Source organism: Aythya ferina (genome assembly GCF_964211825.1).
Source record: "Aythya ferina genome assembly, chromosome: 2".
In the NCBI taxonomy this organism is placed as follows: Eukaryota; Metazoa; Chordata; class Aves; order Anseriformes; family Anatidae; genus Aythya; species Aythya ferina.
Genome location: NC_140297.1, coordinates 119,231,903 through 119,250,866, shown reverse-complemented (window position 1 = coordinate 119,250,866; position 18,964 = coordinate 119,231,903). Strand labels below are relative to the sequence as shown.

Here is an 18,964-nt window from a genome sequence, read left to right as displayed (position 1 = left end):
CTCCCATGCACTGTAAGCTTCAGCTCTTTGATAAAAATACTCACTAAGCAGGGCTGTCAACTAAGACACTGTTACCAAAAGGGAAGAACTATTCAGGTGATCTTGGAGATGTGCTGGACCCAGAATGAGTCTTAGAGCACAACCGGGCAAACACGTAGGAGGGCAGTGCAGACAGCAAGAGAGCATGCCGAATGTGCTCCTGGTCTCTTTTTGCTACTGAGGATCAGTTCTGCAGATCTCAGTATTAGCTGGAATGTCCTCCAGTCTGATGGCTTCATGCCCAGGTATTCTCTGCTGATGGAGTCCAGACGGGAAGCAGCAAGGGCGTGAATCACTGAAGCCAGGTCCCTTTCCAACAGGATGGGAAGTAACTGCTGATCCAATTATTTCTTGCCCTAGTTTTATGTCTGTAAAGTGGGGATACTTAACTACCCCATGAGCAACTAATTATTAGCTATAAAATGTTAAGTAAATGCTCTATTTCACGAAAAAGAGAAGCAATTTTTGTAGTGGGCAAAATGGTCTTGAGAGGCCATGTAATCTTGGCTAGTATCATATTCAGAATGAACTATCACCACTGATAAAACGCTGTTCCTGTACAATTATTCAGAATTTCTACTAGGCATTGTTACCTCTCTGACCCATCAACATAAAATAAATCTAAAATTAAACCATTCACTCTGGGTAATACCCCACAATGCCTTCTCACAAATATGCCTTCTCACAAACACCAAGGTGTGTTGTGTTGGCTATGGAAGGAACACTAGGACTGGAAGTAGGAAAGGAGTGTCTACTTCTCATCAGGCACAAAGGAAGCACTAACATTCATTCAAACACCTAAGTCTAAGTCTGAAGTCTAACGCAAAAAAAAAAAAAAAAAAAAAAAAAGCACTGGAAATAGCATGATGATAAGAAAGGGAAGTTTTAATAGGCAAAATTGACTTTTTCATGATTTATTGAAAATTCAACATTAAATTAAATTAGCAATAGGTTTCTTTACATCCTTACAAATTAAAAGTTCAGTATAGTGGATGATGAATGGAGAAGAGTGTTTTAGTTAAATCTGTACAGAAAGCTGTATGGTCATGCTCCATCTGTAGAGAATTTCAAGTTCTGGGAGACATCTATGCACTGTATAAGAACACCTATCTTGTGGCTTCCTTATCTGATACTCATATCAGATATATTTCTCACTTTAAAGATTGTTACAAGCGTAATTCTATGATTCTGTTTATGAAAACTGCTTATTGTACTAAGCACGTCTTATTAAAAGTGTTCTATTCTAAAGAATAAACATTTTTAGGGACAAACTTTATCAGCTCGATTTCGAAAGTGTAAATACTTAGTCATTTGAACATGACATAGTTACATAGTCATTTGAACACTGTGGAACACGTAAGTGTGCAAACTCAAAACTCAGAACACCCTTAAAACATCCAGTTCCATTATATAAGGTTTCTATTTGCTTCCTTTCTGCAGTGGTAGTATCATCTTCAAAAATTTAAAACTAGCTCAATAGCTATGGAGCACAAAGCTATTTAAAGGAAGTGGTAAAGGTGCGAGAAGAGTGAGCTATGGAGAAGATTAAAACTAAGTCTTGCACGTTTTCTCTAAGAAAGGCACGTATTTTATCAATTAAATTTGCAAACAGAGAGAGACCGGAGTAGTAGATAATGTGGAAGTATCAGCTCAGGACACCAGGTTTCTAGTCCTATATTGGCCACCAAGGGAAGCTTGGTAGTGAGTGAGGAGACAGTAACTTCCCCAAGGTGAGAAGAATGTAGTATATACATTCTCATGTTCCTGTAGTCTGGTTTTCCTGGAACAGGAGTCAGAAAATCAAAAGCAATGAAAGCAAAGAATCACACTGGGCCAAACACCAAGTTAAGCACCATTATAGTGCATTTATTTTCTGTACCCCTGAATTAATTCCTTTTAATTATCAGCTGTGCTATACACATGGAAAGGGCTTCTATGTTATTGTGTTCTTCTCTGCTCAATCTTGCTCTTGTTCTTATTCTGCCCTACAGCCATGGAGCGCTGTCCATGGCTTCTAATCTGAGATGATTAGCATCTCTCATGTATGGGAGATGCACTTTAGATGCATGTTTAAATTAAAAGCAAGAAACTGCTCCTGTTAGAGGAAATAAATAGACTGTTATGCTGCAAGCCCCAACACAAGCCACGGTAATGTGAAAGGATAGAGAAACATAACCCGGAGGCTAGTTGCCAAAGATTCCACTGCTTCAGCTGGTAGATAGCCTGAACAAAGCGATGCTTCCTAGAAGAGGTTTTAAATGAGATCTTGAGATCAATGTATTTTCAGTAAAAGCAGACTCCAAAGGTCAGTACCTACTGCTCTGCCTAAGTGCTTTGCTGCCCTTTTACCATCCTGGGTAGATAACTGGAGGTAAGAGCAGAAAGCCAGTGATCCCAGCATATGTGAATGGCGCAACGGAATGGCATTTTTTTTTTAAACATAATGAATTCTCAACTGGGGTGGGGCTACACAAGTTAATTAAAATAATAAACATAATGAATTAAATGAATAAGAAAATGAATACCTTTCCCTTTTTGCCAGCATAGATAAGCCAGAGAGAGGCTGTCTCTAAGGGTATGGAGATGTGTTCTGTTAAGAGCCTTCTGCAGCACGGAACAACCAACACACTGATTGTCACCTAGCCAATGTAGAGCATAATTTGTCTCTCTGTGGGGACATCCTTTTGTGCCCTTCACTAGAAAACCAGGTGCTTCAGTTACGTTGAAGTTTTAATGAACTAGGCTTAGATGGAGACAGCAAAATCTTGCCCTGAGTCTTGGGCAGGGATGAATTTTCAGTGGAAAATCATGTGCTTTTATTATAATAAAAATGCAGAAGGCAGCTGCTGGGGACCCCATGTATTTTGAACCGAGATCGTATTTTAGAGAGACAGATCAGCAAGGAGGTGATGTTACACATCACCTGGATCTCCACATTTTGAATCTACAGAATCCAGTTATCTATTCTGCCTTTTCTAAACCCAGTCTGAATTCTGCTGTTAAAACTCATTTCTAACCTATTGTTCCTGTTTCTTCTCACAATTTTCTTTTGCATACCTGTACTTTTTTTCTTTTCTTTTTTTTTTTTTTTCTCCTTTTGGTCTGATTTCTCTAACAATCTTTCCTATCTCTTTTCAGACATTGTCAATCTCCACATCTACCCACTTCTGTATTTTGATTAATGATGAAAAAAAGAATTTGTGAAAATCAGTAAGCCAAAATATTTGAATATTTTCTTCCTAAAAAAGCAGTTTCAACTTATTGGAAGCACTTTGAAAAACAAAACAAAACAAAACAAAAACCAAAACAAACAAACAAACAGAAAACAACAAAAACAACACACAGAGAATATCTTGACTGAAAAAAGCAAAGAAAATGATTCCACAAAAACCATGCTGTGGCTGAAGCAAATACAACAAAATTAGTTTCTGACCTTTCCTCATTCCACTCAGTTTCTGCTTTATTTTTCCCATAAGTACAATAACTATCTACACAACTCAGACCATTTTCTGACTTCAAAACTCAGTCCTGCCTCTTCCTGTCTACCACTATATAAGACTGTTTTTTTCCCCCTAAACATTTAACTTTATCTTTTCTTTTCCTTGTTCTCCTTCCAGTTTGGTTCAGAGTTTGCATGTAATACCTAATGCAGACAGAAAATAAAACAGATTTGGATCTATGAGAAATAGGAGAGAAATTCAGCACAGGCACTTGAAAGTATCACAGGTATGGTCCTCCGGATGACCTATGGGTCCATCAAGACAGAAGGTAAGAAAGACCATCAAAAAGGCTTTCTTCCTTATTGCTTCCATGCAGAAATGGATTATTAGTGTAATCTACATGAACATCAAACTCTTACACAATGAATCAATATATGGTTTAAATTCTCTTATTTCTTTTTTCTCCAAAAAAAAAAGTATCCCATATCATCACACCAAACATTAGTATCAGGTTTTCAGAATGTAAAACTTTCAGGAAGTGAAATACAAAATTAGTGCATGGGTGCACATGCCAAACTAGCCTTTTGCCTCTGCTGATGAGATTAAATCCAGCTCTAGTGCAAAGCTGAATTAGTTGTGCACGCTCCACTCAGTTAAAAGACTTAGAGATGGGAGCATATGCTACAAAAAAAAGACACTGGAAAATCTTGAGTGCTGAAAAATCTTTTAATTCCAAATAAAAATAATGTGGCAGGCTGAAGAGAAAAGGCCTTAGTGCACAAATAGTACACTTTTCCTTGCTCCACCCCTACAGATCATCAGAGACACTGACATTTTTTCCTCTGTCAACTGAATTTAATATCTCAATGTAAACTAAAATAACTTAGAAGCAATCTTTTGCTGCTGTCTCAAGATACAACACCACTTCAGTAATACATACCACCACCTCTCATTTCAAGACAAGCTATGCATGATGTTAATATATAGTAAATAATTCCTTCAGCCAAACTTGTCATCAGATCTTTTTCAACATTTATTTCTTTCTCTCTGTCCTTTTGTTCTCATTAATAAACCGTATCATAAACATACCACAGGTCCCACAAACAGCACACACAAAGACAGCATACCGTTTGTTTGACTCTGTTTTTCCTTTTTTTTTTTTTTTCCACCAAGTAAGAATTTGTGGGAAATGGGTTTGGCCAGCAGGTAAATTCTGTCTATTCTTTTCCCCCATCCTTACACTGCTACATCAGTGCTTAGCTTTTCATATTTTGATACAGCAGAATATACTATTGCCCATTTCACTGCTTCAGTAAATGTTTTATGTATAACTAACAAAAAATTGGATGCCAATTCCTCTCTCCTCAAGACTATCTTGAACTGCAATAATGTACAAAGCAAGAATCCAAAGGTGGCTCACAAAAGTCAGGTCTGTACAAGGTGGTTTTCTGCCAGCTGCTTCTTGAAGCCACATGGGCCGAGTCACCTAAAATTTCCTTGTCCTTCCTTCATCCCAATCTCAATGACAAGCAAGTATCAGAGGAGGTCATGACAAGCAAAGCTTTGAACTCAGCTACCACAATGCTATTATAACCCCCAAGATAACAAGTGTGTACCTGCAGCTCTGTTTGGAAGAAGAACTTCTGTGGACACTGTGTGCAGTCATAGATCTTGTCCTCTTGTCCATGGGCTGAGAAAATGTGCTGCTGCAACTTGTTTGCTTGGACAAACACTGAAATAATAGACAAACAATGAGCTTTTCATTATTTTGGATTGCAAGTAAAGCATTTTTTATAAACAATTTCCCATTAACACTCAGCAATTCCAAGAGGTAAAATTAAGCAGGCATACTCAGATTTCACATTATGCTGTTGCTATAATGGGCACCAACAAGCACTATTTAACTGCGAAGTGTGATCTTTCTTCATTTTAAATGAATTGAAATAGATGTCTGGTTTAAACATATATATAAAAGGAAGCAAAAGAACACCCTAACAGGACAGACAGAGAAGTTTAAATTTAAAGATTTTAAAATGGCATTTTCTCTTCAGAATTATTTCTTCATGCTTACTGCGCTTTGATTGAACACATACAAAACTTATTTCCTAGCAACCAGCAGGTTTGAAAAGCATAGGTGCCAAAGTCCTGTTTACTGTGTTTGCCTAAAGTTAAAGCTAACAAACAGCTCTGTATTTAAATGTGTCAATGCTAAAAATTATATCCCACAGCTACACTGGGGCAATGTCTATAAATGTGAAACAGAACTGCAGGTAAATTCTCTTTGGATACTTTAAGATCAACTCTGCCTACACACTGAATGCAAGGGTTTCAATAATATAAACATGTTCAATTTTAATGACTACAAAACAAGGCCCTAAGACTGTGTAACAGTTTACCTAGGAGACATACTATTAATAATTAAATTGTATATGCCAGAGGCAGTGTTTGGGTTGGCAGCACTGACTTCTGATGGATGCCTTGTGCACTGTGACCTAAAAAAGTTTGCATCTACAATATTAATCTGTATAGGCAGAGAAAGGATTTATTAAAGATGCTGGCATTTGACTTTGACTCCACTCCTAATCATTAAAATTATTCTAATTGCAAGGCAACAAGAAATATCAGAATATTGTTCTTCTGAGTCATACATTTTAATCACATTTCTCATTACCCAGAAAAAAAAGGGCTCAGATTCCATTTTCCATATAAAACTTATATTGGGTATTTTTACTTCTTGTTAATATTCTAACAAGACACACTGAAATAATTTAATGGCATATTGCTAATAAAGCACCATTGTTTATGATTAATGCTTGGTGTCTATTTACCCCATCAGCAAAAAGGAGAAAGTGTTTCACACAGATTGAAATCGACTTATCTCCATACTCTTTAACACATTTTACAAGGCTACTGGCTCAAACATTAAAGGATTACTTTTATCAGGGATCTGGCTCTCATGGAGAATTGTCAGTGGGTACTCCTGACAGTTGCAAGTTTTTACATTGCGTTTACAGCTCCCCCCACCTTGAAAATCTAAGACCCATGGCATTACCCTACAAAAAGATCACTTCATAACATGTACACAAAGACAAGGTGGAAAAAATTAGTAGAACGAGTAATAGATATAAAAGAAAAAAAATGCCTAACTGAATTACTGAACACGGACGCCTAACAGACAAACTGTTCATGGCAGCTCTATGCACACTCAGATTTACTACGATAAACCTTGCAGTGGAGATGAACTGTGTATTTTTTTTTTAAATTTATGAACTGCAGAAATGTGAGAAACCTGAAGATAGTGAGGTAATTAGTCATCAACAACCACTCAATCTGAGGGACGAAAAATTCAACTTCCATTTTCCTCTGTAACACATACTTAGGTTTTACTGGGAGGGTAGCTGCCAAACAAAGAGAAGCAAAAGGAAGGTATTAAAGGGTCTATTTGCCTATCAATGAAAATCCTTCACTTCCATTAATGGAGAACAGAAACCTTGAATTGCTTCCAGAATTAGCATGCCATTGATGTGAGTATACCCAAAGTGTGTTTTGTCATGTTTGTGATTATCTTTGATTTTCATCTTGTAAAGCAAAATTGTGCATGTAAGCTACATATTAAGGCTTATGTTTTAGGTTATCTTTTTATGAAATGTTTTATTATGAAGTCCTTAAAAAAAAATGCACAACAACTCTGTAGGCATCCTTTTAATGTGTTTTCATTTCCAACAGCATTTTTCTGCTCCTCATTACAGCCCAAACAATGCAGTGCTTAGCCCTACCGGGTCAAGTTATTTTCTCACTTGGGTTTTACTACCGAGCAACGCCACTGCTTGGGGAGGATTATTCCACACTTGGACCTGTGTCAGGGGAGAGCAGAACTTGACTTGTGGCAAGACAGCATGGTTTGCTTTCTAAAGCACATTACAAGGATGTTTCTTCTCACCACAAGCCAACAAACACATACAGAAGTGGGCTTTCTTGCTCGTTCAGAGAACGCTGCTGCATAGGCTACATCTAGCAGCCCTTGAGGCCAAATTCTGCTCTGAATTGTATTGTTTTAGATGAAACAGCTGTAGCTTTAAAGCACGAATTTATGGGCAGTTTTAATCTTGGCAAGCGTAGAACATGAAGGTGATGAACGTGATACCATGGAAGGTAATGGACTCATTTCTATAATTATAAAAAACTCAAAACTCCAGCTGAAGAGCTTGAAATGTCATTCTTCAGATGGATGCTTGACCTACCAAGAAGCTCAGCTTTTTGAATGGTTTCGAATCAATATTACTAATGAGCATAAACGTAATGTCTGCTCCTAAAACTGACCTAAAGACAACACATGGCACAATTATAAGTGGGAGTTCTGTGCAGATGAGCTAAGGGCATGATTCGGACAAGAAGCAATCGCCTACCTGTAAAGCACACCGGACACTTGAAGGTGCCCCCCATGCCTTCAAAACTGTGCTCTATCAGGTGGCACTGAAGTTTGGCAGGAGAGTCGAACGTCTGATTGCAGAGCTTGCATTCGTGGTTCAGTCCTTCATCTGAGGGAGAAACGAAAGGAGAAATTAAATTCACTATAGCCTTTGCCAATGTCCAGCATGATCTATGAACAGGCTTTTTGTTTTGCTAAGCTCAGGAAACTGGGTACTCCTCAGCATCCACGGCTGCTAAAGTGTTCGTTTATCTGCAAGGTTTCAGCATTTAGGAAGTTTAACTGGACATTAAAAGCACAGATTTTTCCAGATACAATTGCCACCAGATAGGAATGCAGAGTGTTAGACTTCAGGAAGAAATGAAGAACAGGACCAGAAGACCTGTGTCTTAGCAGAAGCACCCCATACAAACCAGAACATTTCCAAAACAGTGCATGAGGAATTGAATGTTACTCAAAGGCCACCCCACCTGCCAAGGGTAGGAAATGCAAATGCAAGTGCATTTACCTCCGGCTGATGGCATTTCTCATAAGCAGTGTGGCAGGGGAGGGTATTTTACACCCTCGTGTCACTCCTGCTCCACAATACCAGTCCTGTGGGCACACATGAAACCTTTTGCAAACCACGGGATTTCCCAGCTCCCTTTCTGACAGCCCCAGCTTTATTTTTTTCTCCTTTATTTGCATTTTTCCCCTCACACCAGCTCCGAAAAGTCCCTGTGTGCTTCCTGACGCAGCTTCCCCGTCAATGTCATGTGGCTTTCAAACCCTTCCCATCCCCTGCTGCTTGTTCCTGCGTTTCCTCCCATTGTCCTGCGAAGGCCCAGCGCCTCGCGGCCGGTTCCCTTCCTGAGGGTGCTGCGGGACTCATCCGCTCCACCACGAGGGCGGCCGCGGCTGTGTCCTACTTAGAAACAGTTGCTAGGTAAGAAGTGGCTTCCAGCCCTGCTGCAGAGGCCTCAATTCCCACAGCGCGGCTTAGAAAAGGTCCTTCTGTATGTCACCAGTGTGCTACACCAGCGGCATTGATCTCGCAGGTAAATACTGTATTTGATTACCAACAATCAAACGGGGACGGAGAGCCGGGTGACCGGCGCCTTTCTGCACCAGTTCTCAGATGAAAAGAGCCGTATAGGACAGCACCCTGCCCACCCCAAACACCTACACCTCGTGCTGTCCACCCTTTGTAGTGATTAGGAGCCATAAGGGCTAATGCTAGCAGCTGGCAAATGCTGTTGGGTGTGTGGGGAAGCGGTGCTTTGTATGGTATCCCAAAATTAAAGGAAGCCTGACGAGCCCAGATGAGTGGGGTCATGAGTCATCTAGAAACGATCCCTCCTAACTTAGAGGAAAAACAGTCAAAGAAGAATTGCTCCAAATCGGGGTGGGGTGAAAGGAAATGGCATGGCTGCTTTGGAAGTCAGTTGAAGAAGGTCCTGGCAATGCTGTGCCCCTGGTTTTGTTACCAACATCATGCACAGGATGAAGGCTCAGGTCAGTCGGCTGTTTTGCCACCACAGCCTCACTGGGTATGGGGTAGAGGGTGAGAGGCTGCTAGTATGTGTTTCACCCAGCTAGTCACACAGGCAGGCTGTGTGGGCTGAAAATATTCTGCACAGAAGACTCCCAGGGGCAGATCTACAGGGGGATGGATGCATCAGGTAGGTGACACCTTTTATAACCCTCCAGAGATACATTAGCAAACATCTATCAAATATATGCTAACTATTTCCTTAGCAGGGAGCATGTTTTAGTGGAGTCTCAAGAACTGCCTAGGATTTTGTGTTTTCCAGCACCACTTGCAGAGTGCTCTGCTTTTGTTGCTGCTGAGAGAAGGTGAGCATGGCCTGCACAAGCACTGTGAAGGGATGTATGAGGGAAAAGATCTGACATGCACCAGTCTGTACGTCTAAGAGAGACGGTCATACTCTGTGAAGCAAGCAGTACACCACACGCTCCAAACAGGCAACCCACATCTGTGAGCGAAGCTGAAGAGCAGAGCATACTGAAAAGAGGAGGAAGACCCAACAAACCAAACACAAATGCCCCTTCTCCCTAAACTTGCAAGTCAATTGCAAGGAACATACGGAGTGCCACATGTGATCAGATCATGTCTGCTATACTCAGATCCTTGCCATGGCCATTATAAAACAGAGAGTTCTGAGGACAGTGAAAGGCCCCACAAAAGGATAATTGCGGGCCAGAAACCAATAGGGTGAAGTTTCTTCATCAAACTGCTTGTGCTGATACACACAGTCAAAGCAATTAGGACAAAGGGAGCTTCATCTCAGGATCTTCCACATGTCAAGGTGAAGATAATCGATGCCAATTCTCAAATCACAGAGTTACTGTTGGCAAAGTGTAAATGAACCACGCTAATCATTCTAGAGTATGGGAACACTGAACAGGGACTTCTTCAAACATTCCAGGGGAGAAAGACTTCCTAAAAAGAAACGTTTTGATATGGAGCTACAGAAGACAGAAATGTTTTTTTTTTTTTCTTTTTTTTTTTTTTTCTTTCTTTTACCTTACCTAATGAGGAAAACGAAAGAAAGGCATGCACTCCTGATGCTGAAGCAAAACTAATTTTAGGCAATTTGTACTTGTTCAGGAAGAACTGAACCCCATTAAATGTGACCCTATTGTATTTCCTGTACCACTCAGAGCTGAGGTGATCTCCTGGTCACAAACATCAAAACCACTTTGATTATTGCATGTTGCAAATCTGGCTTATGAACAGGGTTTGAAAAATCCCCTCACCCACTCGCCTGGGGCAGATAGGAAACTTCCCCAGGCAAGAGACATCAATTTGTGCAGAATCCAAGCTTTCTCTTAAAAATAAAATGTTTTTAGTCTCCCAGTTCTAAAGACCTCATTTAAAATGTGACTACATTTGTACAACTAATAGAATATTTTTTTTCCAAAGTTTCACTGCTTAGGGAGTTTTAAACCCTTCCCCTCTTTTGCACCCATTTTTGCACATCACTTGCTGTGCGCTACATTCTGGGGATGAAGGGCAAGGTTGCAGCCCTTGAATTCTAGAATCTGGTACCAGCATAAGTTAAATTCAAGGGGGACAGATACGGTTACAGTATTGGCACAGGAACCAGGAGGGCTGGGGTCCATACCAGCCTCTGACACTGACTTACTCTTACCACCTTCGGCACGACAACACAGCCTGTGTTTCTCAGAGTGCCCATCCCTAAAAAAGAGGTGTTAATTTTTAATTTCTTCTTTAATTGGCTGACCTAATTCATATCCCTTAAGACTTTTAATACAAGTGGGACAGAGGAGCTGGAGAAGAGCACAGGACTAGCTACTGTACATGGAAGACTTCCAGAATCACTGCAATCTGCCTACAAAAAGGTTTAAGATCCATGTGCAGGCACACAACTGGCTGCTTGTTTGGGTCACACAGCACTGCAGAAGGACAGGGAATAAGGCTTTGTCCCTGCTCTGCTCTCCACAGAGAATTTAAAAGCACTGCCTGCATTTTATCTCCTACTGGCATGATAGAGCCAGGGTGTGGCAGCTCCTACAAAGGTGCCAGATGTAGAAAGAGGAAGCAAAAGGCTCTGTTTACACTCTGGCCCTTGTCTTGCTCTTCATGTTTAGCAAACAATTTGATGGGGTGCTATGGAAGTGCAAAATATGATACCATTAATAAATTAAGGGCCGGTGAAATGTCACATTTTCAATTTCCATTTGGGAGAAATCTGAAAGGGAAAGGAGAGTCAGACACAGCCCAAGAGGCTCTCCTTCCCTGCAGTACAGAGCTACTGCTCTTTGCTGTTACACGGGGAGGGGGGGAAAGAAAAAAAAAAAAAAAAAGGAAAGAAAAGTGCTGAACAGCTTTAAAAAATTCAATCAAAATAATCTGCTCTTTGGAAAGGTGGCGGCTGACAGTAATTGGAAAATACTGTCTGACTCATTTATTAAAGTGAGATTCAGAGTCAATTGATTTAATAACCATTAGAATATTCTATTAAGGATATAATAGGTTGGCACAGCCCTATTTTTTATTAAGAGTTATAGGTAAGAAATAAGCAACGCTACGGAATTCTGGACAACCGCTGTATGGATTAGACTAAAAATATGGTTTGCAAAATAGGTATAAAAGCGCCAGCTATCAGATGGAGGAATAGGAAAGTACATTACAGTACAAATGAGTTAGCTGAATGATGAAAAAGAAATGAACCTTTAACATAAAGCTTGCACTTTTCCAAATCTAACAAAAAAACTACGTGCTACATTCCCTGATGTGGTACATCGTAAAACAAGTCAGCACGTCCTTCACGTTATGGATCCAACAGCTCCATAAGGAAGACAACAACAAAGTACCACAGCACAGAGCTGCTGCTTACTGTTGCCCTTACATGGTTAGGGTATGAGTTTGGACTTGGTGAAGACCTAGCAACATGGATGAGGATGGTTTACTCACTGCTGGTAGCTCAATTAGCTTGATGCAGGCAGAATTTCTGCGTAAGTAAATTACTTTCCATTTGTAATCTTTACTCAGATAATGGGAAAATGTAAACATGAATCAATTCTAAATAAATGCATTCTATATTCATATAAATGTTTAATATTTACACAAATATTAAACATTTCAATGGGGGTAGGTAGATTTTAATTGAGGTGCAGCCCATTACCTCAGCCACTAACTTGATAACCAGCTATAAAAGCAAACAAAATCAGTGTTCGTGCTGAGCATACATTCACAATTGGGGACCCTCTGTCTTTGCAGAGGGTACCCCAGGTGTGTAGTTATTGTGTTCTTTGTATGTCAGGTGAGCCCCCCCTGTTCCCCTACTTCAGGTACTGCTTCGGATGACCTGGCCCCATTTTTGCTACCAACAAAAGGCACAACTCCTTCATTTCATGGAAGACCCTGACATTTCAATACACACTTCTAACAAGTGAAACCCTTTAAGCAGCCTCTAGACTGCGTGTCCCATGTTTATGCTTCTTGCTCTTCAATAAAAACAAAACTAGAGCAGCTACAAGCAAATGTTCACTGGCTGACTTACATGCAGCTGTTAAGTCAGTAACCACTGGGGGCCCTCTTATATTGTCTGATCAACACTACAGCCATTACTGAGTACCAATTTGTAACAGTTTATAAGTAACTCTTTCTCTTATTCACCCTCGAGATTGTCCAGAAGGGTCCTTCTGCCTTTTACTCTGAATAAATCTATAGGCAAAGGTCCAAGCATGATGATGTCCTCCTGGTAAATCATCTCGAGGCTGGGTCCATGCTTCAAAGCATCTGCTAAGAAGTAGTGTAAACTCTGCCCTCCACATCCAATACAGGAATGAAATGGCCTGCAGTCCCTGTATTTGTTCAGGTCTGTAGCATGCATAGCTCTCACATTCCATGTGTTTTCTTTATATTTTTTTTACCAAGCAAACCATGCCCCTAAACCAATTTTTCCTCCTTCACACTGCTTTCACTCTTCCCCGAGTTAATTTTGCAGCGCACATTTATAAGCCAGAGATCTGAGGAGTAATGAAGGAACACCATGGATGACAGCTAACCCCTTGGCTACAACATCTCACGCTGAAAACCGGGGAAGGACAAAACACACCGTACAACGCTGCAATTTGCAGAGCATACAGCCATTCCCGCTTCATGCTTTACAGCGCTGAGTTCGTTTGTGTCTCTGTAATTCTGCTGGCCACACGCACACGCATCGGCATCTCCGTGTCACCAGAGACAACCTCGTTCCCGGCAGAAACTCAGTCTCGGGTCTCAGCACGGCGACTGAGTGAGTGACAAGTCTCTTCACCTGCTAAGGAAAGCGCAACACTTCTTCAAAGGCTTGGAGCTGCAACGAAACAGCGCCTCAAGTCTCTAGCACCGCGTTCATAATTTCTCCCTGATTGTAATAGTGCTTCTGTCATTTTCAATTTCTCAAACATGATCACAACCCTCCCCTCCCGCCCCCCCATGAAAAACACTATCCACCGTGGTGTTAATTTTGGAAGCTGACATGAAAAGCATAGGAATATAGTGATAAAGAAGTAGATGTACTAAAGGCAAAGCACACAGCTGGAATCTGCAGCAGGAAGAAGACAACAGCTGGAATTTACAGCTGTGAGAGCAACCCGTCAGGGAAAAATGGGGGTTTTAAGGTCCTAACTAACAGTTGTATCCTGTTGGGACAGGACGGAGGGTTGGATGGAAAGACAGAAGTACAACTGTATTTCTTCTGCAGTGCTCAGGGCAGGTGTCTGGCAGGCTGGGGGGAAGGAAATGCCTTCCTCAACCTCGCTTCACTTGCCACACTACTGCTGGCATGGGCAGGCCAGTCCAATGCTCTGCCTTTACTCCTAATACCACTTCCAACTGAAAACACGACTTTAGCTAGAGACTGTGCAACAGGGAAACTCGATACATTAGGCTGCAACCTGAGCAATGCCTCCCTCCCTGCTTTATTTCACGTAGAAATTATTTTTGGGCAAGGCGTTGCCCATACCTGAGGCAGGAGGTGGACAAGATGCTAGGAACAACCCTAAATCCTAGAGTTAACACCAACAATGTTAGCCTCCCTAAGGGAAAATCGAGACAAGGCCATGACTCTGTCTCTACCTAGGCATACTGGCTACTAAAGCTGTGCCAGAATTAGAAGGAAGAGGACAGTGAGGCTGGGCCATGCAGGATCCCAACAGCAGCAGGTAGGAAACCTTAGTCTACACGTAGGGAATAAATATGACAGCCTGCTGTAGAGCATTGCTACTGCTACAGCTACAGCAAAGGGTGCTGATTGATGGAGTGACAAAGAGCTGGGATCCACCTCCTCAATTAAAGCAAAAGTTCATCTCTCCAGGGCCAGATTTTGAAATTAGATCTGCTTAAGGGAAAGCCAGTCTACTGCATCTTTCATTCCACTGTATTTTTGTCTGAAGCAAGGGATGCATTTCACTTCACCAACTGTTCACTTTTTTGCTTGGTTGCACTCACTTTGGCTGCTTGTAAGTGAACACTTCTTACCACATGTGCCTTGTATGTTCCATTAAAACCACAGATTATCTAGCTATGGTGAGGCTGGATTAAAATATACGGACGGCGACTGGCAGGGTCTATTTCTTAATAACTGTCATGTTTTCAGCTCAGGTGAGAATGATTTAAATGCAACAAATGCCCTCTCCATCAAAGAACAGGATTTTCTGGGCAACTGACTACCAGGAGAGAGTTCAAGAATTCAGCAACAGGGCTATCACCGACTGATGAGACATGCATAATTTGCTACTCCTTGTCTGTAACTGCACCAGGAAAAAGCATTAGAATTTGTACAAAAAAAAAAAAAAAAAGTAAAAAAAAAAAAGTCCATGTTGCATCACGTAGCTATACACATTACAAGGTTACACTATATCATTGCAATAAAATCCCATGTGATAGAGCTTATTTTGGAAACAATTTTACCATGGGATATAAAAAGGAATTTAAACTGGCAGGAATAAGCTGAGTTGTACGAGATATTTGTAGACAGATGATCCAGCTCAACGTTTACCTTTTCAAAAGGCACTCAGTAAGCAATGATTAAAAACTTGGAGACCGATCCTTCAAATGCTGGCATAACCAGCCCTGGGGAACCAGCCTCTTGTTGCACTAGGCTCTCGTCTAGACTTTTTGTGGGACTAAATTCTGCCGAAACGCACAAGGTCAAGCCCTCGATCCTTAGGCTGCACACTGAGATAGAGATTATTATCTGCATATTACAGATAAAGAAACTAAACCCCAGAGCTAACGAATGTCTGTTTCACCACCCCATTCAGAGCATGGAAAATCTCTTCTGGATGAAGAATCAGGCCCTGCTTCATCTGCCCATCATTACACAAACAGTGTCAGAATTAAAACTGAGTGAGTGGAGGACTTGTTAGTGTTAGGTCATTGGTTGGACTCGATGATCTTGAGGTCTCTTCCAACCTAGATAATTCTGTGATTCTGTGATTCTGAGTTGTTCTTTGTTCTTTTCCAAGAGGGAAGTGCCTATTTTTTCCCAACAAGAAGATTTTTTGGGACCAAATCTTCTCTAGTAAAGTAAAATTACAATTTGAATGGCTCAGAGATTGCCTGGGTAAAGGAGTTATTAACACTTTAATCAAACCGTAGGGGGAAAAACAAATAAAAATGTCACATTCATATTCAGAAAAATTAACAGTAAAATATAAGTAAAAGCTTTTGGCTTTTTCAGCATTGCTAATTCCATTTAAATATTTTTCTTCACTGTGTAGGGTACAGATTCTTTTTCTTATTCTTGCTTTCTGGTTGGAAAGCCAGCTTTCTCTGTTATTAGCTGTTCAATACCTACTACAGACCCACCCATCTGAGACTTCTGAGACTATTGCACAAAGAAAACACAAGTTGTTTAATAGAAGAGGATATTTCATATTGCATAAACTAAACACAACCTGTTCAATGTTAGGGCTACCAGGAAAGCATCTCCTGCATGGAGACAACCTAAGCGTCAATATTAATTCTACACCATGGTGGACCAGCAGTAGAAATTATGTTTTGTACACAACTTCAGAACTCTCATGAGGTATTTCTATTTTTCTCTTGTTCTGCCTATACAGAAAGGGTCAGGACTGCCTTTTTTTTTTTTTTTTTTTTTTTTCTTCATGAATCCATATCTGGAAGATAAAGTCTCTAAATGCTGAAATGCTGTTTAAATGCTGTTTGTCCTACCTACAAAGGATTGCCTGCTTAGTCCTAAAAGGGAGAGGGGAGGCAAGGCAAAAAAAAAAAAATAAAAAAAAAAATAAAATAATAGGGCTTTCCTGTATTATTGGATATTTTGACTTGTTAGTATGAAGGAATATCAACGCTTCCTTGTATTTCTTTAACATATCAGCTACTACTGATAATTTTTTCTCCAAATCTGAATGTCGTTATATGAGTCACAGATTATTTGGCATCTTCTTACATTGTTAAGGAACACTTCAATACAAGTGGCAGTTGCTGGGGTATTTATCCGCTTCTTAAACTCATTTAGGGGTGTATCAATGTCCTGCTTTCTTTTCTCTCAACCTCCATCTTCTCCCCCACCAGCCCCTTCTTCAGCCCCCAGAAAAAACAGTGAGGAAGAAGCAGTTCACGCTGTTAAGGCCCTCAGGTCTATGCTGATAACTGGGCATTTAATTAGATTCTTTTCACCCCAGCAAACTGCTTTGCCAGTTAGGGCAGATCTCCTCATACAGAAATGTATGGAAATGATAAAGCTTCATCTAATATAAAGTATTATTTTTATTGCTCGTCTGACTTAATTTGCTGTTTTATTTAGGAAAGCATGAGAGAAAAAGCTCATTTTTAATTTGCACTAACCTTTCCCTATCTCTGTTTGATCCTGCTGTAATGCAAGCAAGCAGCTTTGGGCTCACATATCAAAAAAGGACCAGACTTCATTTGAAACCTACTCCACTCTCCTTCCCACTATCTCTGCTGGTACTAAGACTTCACATGGAGCTGAACAAACAGCTGTTGGGATTTCTGTACTAACAGTCCTTTGGTTTGTGGATAAGAGAATAATGAGAGGCAATTACTTATTTTTCTTCTGTTTGTTATATGCAGTAACATGTTTGTGTTTGTGTTTTTGTTTTTCTAATTCTACATGCCCCTTGTACGGGAATATTATGACTCCTCACCAAACCTAATTCCCCACTGAAGCAAAGATGCCATTTTCCACTATTCTAGCAATTGAAGAGTTCACTCTCCGGTGAACTTTCAGGTAGCAGGATGAAAAAGTTATGAACATGAAATAATAAGAGAAAAAGAGGAAAAACAACAAAGCAGAGAAAACAGAGAAAAGTTGGCTGAGAAGAGATGTATGATTGACAGGCAAAGACGAGGAAGAAGCAAGAAAGGAAAGAATTGTTAGAGGGGGCTGGTTGAGGAAGGAGAAGAGATAAAGAAGCAATAATAAGAAAGGAAAGGGGTAGACTGCAAAGGAAAGTTGATGGAGGAGAGGAGGTGGAGAGGAGAAGCAGGACAAGGGCATTAAACCTAGTTGGAGGGGAAGAGGCAAAAAAAGGTCTTGATTTAACGCTCATTTAAATTTCACTGAAAAAATGCAAAGCATTCATTTCCAGACAGAGCTTGGGTAATTTAGTGCAGCTCCAATGGCAATAATGATAGATGTATTTTTGCAGCCAACTGTCTCAAGCCAACAATGTTACTACTATATAATTAATAACAATAAGCAATTAAAAAGAACAGCAGGTTACAGCTATAAGGCATCAAAGCATATTACCAAAGGAAAAAAAAAATACAGGGCTATTTTGAGAAAAAATAAATGTATAGGCTGTCAGGTCAGCATATATCCTCTCTAGATAAAACTTACAGAGCTGGAGAAAAATGTAGCATGACATTAAATGACTATGAGGTGATTAACATCACTGAAAAACCAGAAAAACACTTGTAAGACTCTTAGGAAATCTGAAATGTGATATGAAAAACATGACTGTAACAGCAAGAGAGAGTTGGCTGACCACTATATGGCATTATCCTCTTACTAAGACATACTCTAATAAATAACTTACAAGACTGCATTTGTTGGCTGAAATAGCCACCAAAAGGCCCACTGCATTTTCATTATGTGGGGTGGTATGAATGTTTTGGTTCATTTCAATGAGAAGAGATGGGGGAAAAAAATAGTGGGAGGAGGGTTCAGATCACACTTGGCAGGAGCAGGAAGGAGGGGGTCAAAAGACGGGGTTTCACTTGGTTTTCTTCCAAGCTGCTGGCCACCATCCTCCTCCTCCTTTCCCTGGGGTGCTGGGGCAGGAGCCAAGCTGCCCCTCTCCTGCTCTTTCACCTCTCCCTGAAATGTATTGCTCAACACTTTTCTCCTAGGCTGGCTGCTGCCACCTCAGCTCCTTGCAGTCCTGCTCAGTGCAGGGCCACAGCCCAGCAGGTGACATGACAGAGACTTGGCCCTGTGCTCGCCTTGCAGCCCCAGCGGGTGCCTGCAGCCCCATGGCTGCCCATGCCCCAGCCAGCCTGTGCTGGCTGCGGGGCCTGCTCGCCGAGCCATGCCCAGCTCCTCAGCCAAGT

General features: G+C 40.8%; 1 protein-coding gene across 9 annotated transcripts in view; it reads right to left on the bottom strand.

The window, feature by feature from the left end:
- The window catches only part of ZNF521 (zinc finger protein 521), a 232,370-nt gene that overhangs the window by 22,870 nt on the left and 190,536 nt on the right, over positions 1-18,964 (bottom strand). For all 9 annotated transcript variants that reach the window (XM_084507873.1, XM_084507869.1, XM_084507870.1 and 6 more), the window contains 2 exons: positions 7,886-8,017; positions 5,096-5,211 (listed from right to left, as the gene is read on the bottom strand). In XM_084507873.1, coding sequence (XP_084363999.1) covers positions 5,096-5,211; positions 7,886-8,017 — 248 coding nt within the window. The remainder of the gene's footprint in view (positions 1-5,095; positions 5,212-7,885; positions 8,018-18,964) is intronic.